Source organism: Neofelis nebulosa, chromosome 13, assembly GCF_028018385.1.
Source record: "Neofelis nebulosa isolate mNeoNeb1 chromosome 13, mNeoNeb1.pri, whole genome shotgun sequence".
Lineage (NCBI taxonomy): Eukaryota > Metazoa > Chordata > Mammalia > Carnivora > Felidae > Neofelis > Neofelis nebulosa.
In genome coordinates, this window is record NC_080794.1 from 11299819 (window position 1) to 11310376 (window position 10558).

Sequence of the window (10558 nt, forward strand, 5' to 3'; positions counted from 1 at the left end):
GGCCCAACACAGGGCTCAAGCTCACAGACCATGAGATCATGACCTCATGACCTGAGCTGAGTCAGATGCTTAACTGAGTGAGCCACCCGGGCACCCCAAAGTCTACCACTTTAAATGCTAATCTTGTTAAAAAGTGGCAACAACAAAAAACAAACACCACACCAAAAATACACTGTCATAAAAACACCCAGAATAACATTTGAGCAGATATCTGAGCTCTGTGGTCCAGTCACGTTGACACATACAATGCGGCATCCCATGCAAGGATATGACGTGAATACACACAGAGAAATGCACACTATGCCAGGGAGGGGTAAGTGCTGTGTAAAGCAATAAAGAAAGCTTAGGGGGTGTGGAGACTTGGAGGGGCGGGGCGGTGCTGTTTTAGAAAGCGTGGTCCGGGAAGGCCACCAAGTAAGATGTTTGCGCAGTGAGCGGATGGAAATGTGGGGAAGAGCCAACAGGTGGCTTTCTGGGCAGGTGGCACTCAGACCTGCCAAAGTAGGGAAGAGCCTGAGGTCCTCAGCGAAATCATCACTAGCAACTAGCTGTTAAAATAAGTAAGGATCGGGGCGCCTGGGTGGCGCAGTCGGTTAAGCGTCCGACTTCAGCCAGGTCACGATCTCACTGTCCGTGAGTTCGAGCCCCGCGTCGGGCTCTGGGCTGACGGCTCGGAGCCTGGAGCCTGTTTCCGATTCTGTGTCTCCCTCTCTCTCTGCCCGTCCCCCGTTCATGCTCTGTCTCTCTCTGTCCCAAAAATAAATAAAAAACGTTGAAAAAAAAAATTAAAAAAAAAAAAAAAGTAAGGATCACGTCTCCCGAGCCACACGAGTCATTAGCACTCTGACTAGCAAGCCATAGCGGGATTCTATGGCCACCATAACCGTAGACACAGCGACCTCATGGACCCCTGGAATGTCAGAGCAGAGAGGGGCCACAAACACCTGTTCAGCTGCAAGACAGACCTCCGTTGAGTCGTTCCTTATCTACAGGATTTTAACATTAAACAAAATTTTTTTAATGTTTATTTATGTGTGTGTGTGTGTGTGTGAGAGAGAGAGAGAGAGAGAGAAAGACAGTGTGTGAGTCGGGAAGGGGCAGAGAGAGAGGAGGACACAGAATCCAAAGCAGGCTCCAGGACCTGAGCCCAATGTGGGGCTTGAACCCACCAAACTCGAGATCGTGACCTGAGCTGAAGTTGGACGTTTAACCGACTGAGCCACCCGGGCGCCCCTGGATTTTAGTATTTTCTGCAAATCAGAATATGTGTTTCTCTCTCTCCTGAATTATCCATGAAAATGTGAAGTGGGGGCTCCGGTCCCTCAGAAGGCCGTTTTCCCCGCTCCGGCGTGACATTTGCCTGGCCCAGTACAAAGTCCAACAGTATGTATCTCCTCGTGGTAGTTACAACAAACCTTTGCATGAGGAATTCTCACTGTCTTTTATTTATATTTTATTTTATTTTATTTTATTTTATTTTACTTTATTTTATTTTATTTTACTTTACGATTTTATTTTATTTTGTTTTATTTTATTTTATTTTATTTTATTTTATTTTATTTTCTTATTTTATGTTTCTCTATTTATTGAGAGAGGGGGTCAGGGGAGGGCAGAGAGAAAGGAAGAGAGAATCCCAAGCAGGCTCCATGCTGTCAGCGTGGAGTCCGACGTGGGGCTGGATCCTACAAACTGTGAAATCATGACCTGAGTGGAAACCAAGAGTTGGACGCTTAACTGACCCAGCCCCCAGGCGCCCCCTGCTGTCGTATTTTATAGTGCCCAGAGCACACGAAATGACTTGTCCAATAATCTACGACTGGGAAGGGCCAAGGGAAAACCCAGCACTCCTGACCTAACCCTGGGCTCTGTTTTAGGTTTGTAAAATGGTTTCCTAACTACTTCTACTCCACTTAGGCACACAAACAACTCAGTGTGTTTTCAGACGCTTGTTGACAAGAAACAAAGAATCTGCAAAGGAAATGCATATTGAGGGTGGAAAGAGGGGGTCTGGCAGGAACTCTCTGAGAACCAGAGTCAGTCCCAAGTCTGAGAAAACTGAGGCAGGAAGTTTTCTTCCTGGTTGGGGTTCTGGCTGGCACAAGAGGCGAAACTCCACATCCTGGTCTGCAACTTGGGAAGAAGTTGGGTTTACGTCTCCTTTCCTCCAATGTGGGTGCTGAGTTTCTGAGCACTGGCACGATGCTCACTGGGTCTGTGGTCTCTTGCAGGGGTGGGGGTCTGCAATGCACAAATAGGAACCCCAAGTCTCCCCCCCCCCCACTAGAATCTTTGCACTGGCTCCTTTTGAGACTCAGAAACAGGGCTGCATGAGAGTCTATTCCTTGTAGCAGGTGACGAGACACTGAGAGAGTAACTGGACATTCATTAGTCCCCAGCATCAGTGATGGATCACCCTTCACAGCCCACCAGGTCCCTCAATACAAGAACTGAGGTGGGGATGGCCAGACCCGGAAGTTGATCAGGGCCCCGCACCATGCACCACACCGCACTGTGGCAAGCTGTCCACACACTCCCCAGACTTGCAAACACTCAAGGTCTAACACGGTAGTTTCAGAGAGAGTGACGTCTCAGTGACTGAATTAAGCAAGCTGCTGGAAGACGCTGGGACTACCCTTTGGATTACTCCAGAGAAATCAACTGCCCTTGAGAGAGGAAATAGGATTTGAAATGGAAGTGGCAAAAAAAAACCTTTTTTAAACATTTTTTTACTCTTAGTGAAGTTGAAAGCAAACGGGAAAATAATGTTTGTGAGGTGGTGAAAAATGGCTGCCCTTCGAATGGCAAGAATGAGTAACAGGTGCATCGAAAGAGTGTGACCTTTTTCAGTGCTTCGCCCTGTCCCCTGCTGCTGAGGACATAAATGGAGCAAGAAATGATTCTGTTTCCTTGCTTGCTTTTTTTGATGTTTAGTTACTTAAAACAAAGGAGGAGAAAGACGTCTTAGGCCATGGCCAGTCCACCATGGCCAGTCCACCATTTCCAATGATGAAAGGCATTTCTAATGTATTCGGGTAAAAAAAAAATCAGGCAACAGTCATGTCCTTTTGTAAGAGGTACATTACTGAAACATGGAGATGCAGAGAAATAAAATAAATTTTTCTGCATGAAAGAGATAAGTGAAGATTCCACTCCTTCTTACTCTTTCAAAAGGTGTAATCTCTTTTCTTTCTTAAGGCCAGCTTCTGAAAAGACCAAGAGAGAGAGAAAGAGTTGAGGCAGTTGGGGGGCAGGTGGGGGGGGGGGCGGTAAGGGACTGGCAAGATCTCTGAGTGATCAAGCAATGAACAAAATACAGTGAGGGAATCTAGAAAATTCTACCTGGGATTAGATGTTGACTAGAGTTAGAAAAACAGTTTTCAAAACTGTGATGGAGATCAGAATCATGTAGTGATGCGTTAAAATAATAATAATAATAATAATAATAATAATAATAATAAATCAGAGTCTCTGAGGACGAGGCCCTCCCTATGGCCACCTTCAGCAAGTTCTCAGTCCCGTGGATGTTCACCACAGCTGTCCTCCTAGAGGAAGATCTGAGGGGAGCCAGCCTTGACATTTACAAGTGACAAGTTGAGAGCTTTACAGACCAACAGCCTGTGTTCTGCCCTTGCGAACCAGAAGTTGACTTCTCCCAGAGAAACACACCCTTCCAAAAATAGGCCCGAAGGAAGGGAAGTCACCTTTGATGGAGAAAACACATAATGGGGGGGCTACAAAATTCTAAACAAGAGCCTGGAGTCCTTAAATGCCCAGGGGGCCAAAGAGGGAGCACAGGAGTATGTAACAGGCAATGGGGAGGGGAGTAGGGCATGTGGGCCTAGGTCTCCCACTTTTCAAGAGAAACCCAAATCCTCCACCATTTAGGTAGCAACTAATATTAAAAATACGTTCCTACAGGGACGCCTGGGTGGCTCAATCAGTTAAACCTCCCACTCTTGATTTCGGCTCAGGTTATGATCCCAGCGTCGTGGGATCGAACCCTGAAACAGGCTCCATGCTGAGTGTGGAGCCTTCTTAAGATTCTGTCTTCCTCTCTCTCTCTGCCCCTCCCATGCACCCTCTCTCTGTGTCAAAAAAAAATACACACTAACATATATATATATATATAACATATACATATATATATAACATATACATATATATACACACACACACATATATATGTATATACACACACACACACACACATATATATATACAGTGTGTGTCAATCCCATGTGGACAAAAAAAGAAAAACAACAAAAAACCAGTCTGGGACAGTGTCAGCCCAATTTTTGCAATCAGGCCTAAATCTATTAAGACATCCATATGAAAAAACAGTCTACTATGATCAAGGATTCCTTGCGAGGATGGCAAAAAACCAAAGCTCAATCATCAGCACGGGGCAAGAACATAATCCACACGCTCTGAGTACATATTCTCTCTCTCTCTCTGTCTGTCTCTCTCTCTCTGTCTCTCTCTTCCAAGATCTCTGCCCTCAGAAATCAAAAGCATCCATGTTTCCCACACCTTGTATTTTTACAGCCTCCCAGAGCACAGAGGTGAATACATCTGGAATCTTGCATGACTTGACCAGGGGACAGCCTGTCATTAATGGCTCCATGGCCAAGTTTATTCCAATGTTGCAAGTTTATCCCAGCTCACAGTTTAACAAAACCTACAGGAGGCGCGCTTGCCTTGCTGGGCTCAGCATGTCCGCCCGTTGACCTGTAGTCGGATTTGCTCATTTGTAAGGCTGATCTTGCTCCAAATGCCCAAGTCCACGCTAAATTCACTATCGTCCTCACACCTGGTGGAACTCGGGCCAGTTGTCCAACATAGACGGCTGTTTCTAAATGCCCACAGACGGCTGCGGTGGTGCAAAGATCGCAGTTGCACAGAAGTCCATTCCAGAACACGAAGGGAACAGATCAAAGGCAAGAAGGAGCGCATGCCTTCGGGGGAAGGTGGGGTTACCGATGCTACCGCGATCAGTTTCTTCCTAATTAGAGCTTTACGGTTTCCATCTCACTTCAAAGGAAAGAAAAGGGCGCAAGTGCATTGAGTTTTGTTCCTGTTCAGGACTGAGCTGAAGACACTTAGCTGGTGTTAGGAAGCTAAAGGCACTTTGTTTTTCTTTTTCAAAGCAAGGGCCTTCCGGAAATGAAAAGGACTTTTGAGGTAGTTAAATGCCATTTCCCCACATTTGGGAAAAGATACACACAGACAGCAAAAGGAATATAGTACTAAATACACTAAGGTCCTGACAGTGGTTTACAAATAATTTTTTTGGTGATAAGACATATAGAGATTGATCCCAGTACAATTAGAAATGTTTTCTTTATAATAAGAGATTATTACAAGGTAATAAATAAAACAGTAAGTGATGAGCATTATAGAAATCCAAGTGCACTGAATAAATGCCCTCTCTGTAAACACATCCAATACAAATTAAAAGATAAAAACTGTGTACCCAAGAAGGGACAGAAAGCAGACTATAAACACCACTGAGGAAACATGTAATTATGTGCAAGTGTAGATGAAACCAAGAGGCCATAAATAAAATAAAAACTGCTTGTATTTGGTGGTGAAAAAAATGGGGTGCCTGGGTGGCTCGGTCGGTTAAGCGTCTGACTTCGGCTCAGGTCATGATCTCGCGGTCCGTAAGTTCGAGCCCCGCGTCAGGTTCTGTGCTGACAGCTCAGAGCCTGGAGCCTGTTTCAGATTCTGTGTCTCCCTCTCTCTCTGCCCCTCCCCTGTTCATGCTCTCTGTCTCAAAAATAAATAAATGTTAAAGAAAAAAAAAAATTAAAAAAAATATGTGGCTTTATTTTCTCAAGAATTATTTTTTGTTTCACATCATAGTCAATTTCTCTCTCTATACTGACTTAAAAGGAAGAAGGAGATTCACTGTCCTAAATTTGGTTTCGCCTTGCTTTGCATCTTATGGGTCCACTTTTTAAACATGCCCTTTTATGATTTTTCATCCTAAGGCAACGGTCTTTAGTACCTATTACAAAACATGTGCTCACGAGGGACTTTTGGGACCAAGATAATTTGCCAAAAGGCACTTCATTCACTAGGGGTTTTCAACTGGGGGATTTCCTTATTCAGGTTTTTAGACATCCCTTCAGTGTTGTTCATTTTCTCTAACTGCTAGTTGTAACTGGAGTCATCTGGCTTCGCTAGCCTTCTGAGAGATTTTTTCAAAATCCTGACAGTTCTATTCTAAGAGCTATTTAGAAATGAATTACTTGTATAGTGTCCCAAAGAGACTTACATCCAAATCCTCGGTCCTCTTTCCTTCTTACTCTTTTTACCTTTCCCCCTCTAAACTTAGGGCAAGAACTGAAATTTAGTTTTCTAAAGTTTTAAACTCTAATTTGCCACTAGGGGTGGTAACTGTGTGTCAGAGAGGGAGGAGGGGACACTTGTTGATCTAACTGGAGCTAAGACTGGGGCCCTGATGGGCTCCGTGTAGCAATTTCATTTCTGCTGCCCAATCTTGCCATCCTTTAGAAGTCTGTGTTTTTACATCCCGGTGGTTATTGTTTTAAATTACATTTCGTAATTTCGTTTCATTCTAAAAATTTTTAAGCCCATTGTGAGAGAAGTAAAACCCATTAAAAAACACATTGTGTCAAAAAAATAAAATAGGGATGCCTGGGCGGTTCAGTGCATTAAGCGTCTGACTCTTGATTTTGGCTCAGGTCATGATCTCACAGTTGGTGAGATCGAGCCCTACAGTGGGCTCTACGCTGGCAGTGGGGAGCCTGCTTGGGATTTCTCGCTCTCTACCCCTCCCCTGGTCACGCTCTTTCTCTCTCTCTCTCAAAGTAAATAAACATTAAAAAGTTAAAAATAATAAAATAATGAACTAAAGTAAATTACATTAAATATACCAAAAGGGGGCGCCTAGGTGGCTCAGCAAGTTGAGCAGCTGACTCTTAATTTTGGCTGAGGTCATGATCCTAAGGTTGTGGGATGGAGTCCCTCATGGGGCTCTGTGCTGACAGTGTGGAGACTGCTTGGGATTGATTCTCTCTCTCTCTCTCTCTCTCTCTCTCTCTCTCTCTCTCTCTCTCCTTGCCTCTCCCTTTACCCCTCTCCCCTGCTCACATACTGTCTCTCTCTAAAATAAAAAAATAATAAAATTTAAAAATTAAAAAAAAACACACACTACAACTCATTTCATGTTTCTTAGGTTGGTTTAAAGGAAAATGACTAAATTATAAATTAAGCAATCGTTCTTAATTCTTCCACCAAAAATCTTCCATATGATTGCTTATAAATACACTGGTTTCTTTTCAAATGCCCTCTCCTTTCTCTTGACCATAATTTTAAGACAACTGCTCTAAGAAATGTAGAAAAAACTGTGCATCTAGTCCCTGCCTGACCACAGACCTCAACAATACAAGATAAAACCTACCAGAGCCATGTGCTAAAAAAAAAAGAAAAAAGAAAAAGAAAAAAAAAAAAGAATAGAATAAAAAAGAAAAGAAAAGAAGAAAGGAAGGAAACAAGCAAGACGTCCCCACAGCTCTTTCTCAGACACATTTCTACATTAGGTCTGACTCTTTTTCTGTCTCCTTTAGACACTCGTGAATTGTCTGGGGATTTCAAACTTATTTCTTGTAGGTGCCGCACAAGCAGCAGGAGAAGCTGGAGGAGAGAAGGCTCCAAGAAGGGAGAGAGAGACGTGCGGAGGTAAGAGGTGGGCGTATCTGTGGACCACGGGCAGCAACAGAGACTAGAAGACTGGAAAAAACCGAGGGGAAGAATACATGAGGCAAGCCCATTGCCAAGGTTAAACATCTGCTTCTGGGTTCCACTCCTCCCGCCATTTTCTCATTCTTGTTACTAATAAGTCAGCACTGCTACCTGCAAAGGCACAAAAGGCAGCATTTGCTAGAAACACAGGAGGTGACACGACAGCGTGGAAACATCTTGAAGAATACAGGTATGCTCTTGGGCGAGCAGTGGGCACGAGGCAAGATTCTGTGTAATTAAATTTAAGAGCCACGTTGGAGGGGCGAAACGGAATGCACACCACAAAATATAGACGGCGATTGCCTACGTGATGGGGTTGTGCCAGATTTTTTTCTTCTTTATTCGTCTGCACTTACAAATTTTATTGAATAAACCTGAAACTTCTTAATCTGCTAGGCCATATATTATATGTAACTATACACATATCATCATAATAGGTATACACACACATTATTTGTGTGTGCATTCTTTCAGAAAAGCAAAAACTTCTGGCAAAGATGCAACAGTATACAAGTTAAAAAACGAAGCCCTTCTGGGTTTGGATAATTTTGCTACACTCACTAGTGCTGCTGTCCCAAGAACCGGGAGAGATTTTGCAAAAGCAACCGGCCCTGCGATAAAGCAGTGGTTAAGGATAGGAAGAAGAGAGTGTAGTCTGATTTGTACAAATCAATTTTGAATCTTACATCTTCTCTAAGAGAGCTCCTAAAGGAAGCCAAATACTGTGCATTACTTCCGAAAGGCCCAGTGAGTTGTTGTTGTTGGTTTCTCCCTCCCCCCACCCCCCATCATAAGATGGTTCCAGACATCCCTGCCCCTTCCCTTTCAACTTTTGGCGTGGTCTGGAAACCAGGCCCCAGCAACAAGTTACCTGGACTTTGGACCTAGGTCTAAATCAAGGCCCAGCTCTGCCCCTTACACGCGCTGTGCGATCTCGGGTGCATTTACGTGAGCTTTCTGGCCTCCATTTCGCCATCTGTGAAATGGAGCTGAAGGCATCTTCCGCGGCCCGCACCCGCGGTGAGCTTGGACTGGGGTGGCATTTATAAGCGGCCCCATCACGGCGCTGGGAGCTTGGGTGGGTCCCGATAGAACGAGAATCCGTGGACTCCCATGGAGCTCAAATGATCCAAGTCCCTTCGACGGGCCACCAGGCTGGCGCTTCTGAGCTTGGGGACTCTCCCTGCTGCCCGGGATTCGAGGCCAAGGTCGGGCGCCCGGGTGCGGGCGCGCTGGGATCAGGTCCCACCTCCCGCCCCGGGGGGGGGGGGGGGGGGGGGAGACAGAAGCGGCAGGAGCGCCAGCGCAGCCAGGTTTCGAGAAGAAAAGGAAGGACAAAAAGAAACGAGACGAAAGAGAACACAAACCTGAGACGGTGACTTACAGTCTTAAGGAGAGGGATTCCCGGAAGGGAAATAAAACCAGTTTCTTTTTCTGTCCCCTGATAAGAAAGTCACAAGCCTCCAGAGGCGCATTCAGCCCCCAAATCACTTTCCCGAGCCAAGAAACGGCTCGGGAAACCCCAGCCCGACGTCCCCCACCGCCCGGAGGCCGCTTTCTGCCCCAAATCCCGGAGCGGCCGCGGAGCGCGCGGGGTAGGTCCCCGGAGCCGGACGCGCAGCACCGATCCCGAACACTCCCCCCCCCCCCCCGCCCCACCTCGTCCCCCATCCCCGGGGAGGGGGCGGCTCTCAGATCCCGGAGATCCCCCCCACCCCACCCCGCAACGCGCCTCCCCCGCCGTGCGCCCCAGGGCCGCGGACTCACCAGCCAACGGACGGCCCAGGGCCCCTTCATGGCTGTGGAGCGCCCCGCCGGTCCGCCAGAGCCTCCTCGAGTGCCAGCGCCGCCGCCCCCGGGTCCGGGAGGAGTGACCGCCGCCTGGCCCCTCCCCGGGCCCCGCCAGCCCGCGAAGGAGCTCCCCGCCCGGCCCGCCCCGACCGCGCTCCCCGCGCCCCGGAAGTCTCCCAGCACCTGCGCGCGCCCCGCCGCGGCTCCCCGAGACCGTCCCGGGGCCGGGGCGCAGGGGGAAGCCCGGCCGGGGAGCGCCCGGGGCAGGGGGAGACGGGGGGAGGCGCCGCGAGGGGCGCAGGGAGGGGTCAGGCTCGGGTGCACAGACGGGCATTCCCAGCGCGGAGGCGTTTCCGCGAGCGGCCGGCGGGCGGGGTTTCAGGTGAGGACCCCGGGGGGGCCGGCTGGCCGTCCTGCTGCGACCCGGAGCCTCGGCCGATGGCTGGGAACGGTCCGACGAAGACCCGGCCTCCCTCCGCTCGCGGGCGGTGGCTGCGATCGAGGCTCCCGAGAGCCCCTGACTGTGGTACCCGGTGACAGCTGTCCCGCAAAGGGTTCAGATGTTGTGCCCTGGGGATTCGCCTTTATCGCTCAAGGAGAGGACAAAGCTAACCGGTTAGGACACATCACGCAGCTCCAGCAGCATTTCGTGTTGAGGAGGACTTCCCCTCCTTGTTACTCATCATTTCCTGGCCAATTCTCTCTCTCTCTCTCTCTCTCTCTCTCTCTCTCTCTCTCTCTCTCTCTTTAAAATTGCAGTTCTTTAGTGATGGCGTTAACACAGTTCAAAGTCTTTACTGTTTTGGAGAAATTGATCTGTCTGGTCAGAGAGTATTTTGCAAGAGTTTTACAGAAGGGAAGTTTGTATGACGTCGTAGGGAGTGTGAATCTGAAAGCGGTTCCCAGGCGGGGCTCGAGTGAAGTACTCAGAATTTCTTCCCACCCTTCATGGAGTTCTGAGCCTCAGTCTCCCCCGCCCCCGCCCCCCTTTCTGCTT

General features: G+C 47.7%; 1 protein-coding gene across 2 annotated transcripts in view; it reads right to left on the reverse strand.

Moving 5' to 3' along the window:
* The window catches only part of FAS (Fas cell surface death receptor), a 28976-nt gene extending 18702 nt beyond the window's left edge, over positions 1-10274 (reverse strand). Inside the window, exon 1 of one of the 2 annotated variants that reach the window (XM_058696267.1) lies at positions 9538-10274. In XM_058696267.1, the coding sequence (XP_058552250.1) occupies positions 9538-9567 (30 nt within the window). In that variant the 5' untranslated portion in view covers positions 9568-10274. The remainder of the gene's footprint in view (positions 1-9537) is intronic. The other variant, XM_058696268.1, reaches the window with a different exon arrangement.
* Positions 10275-10558: the final 284 nt, after the last annotated feature.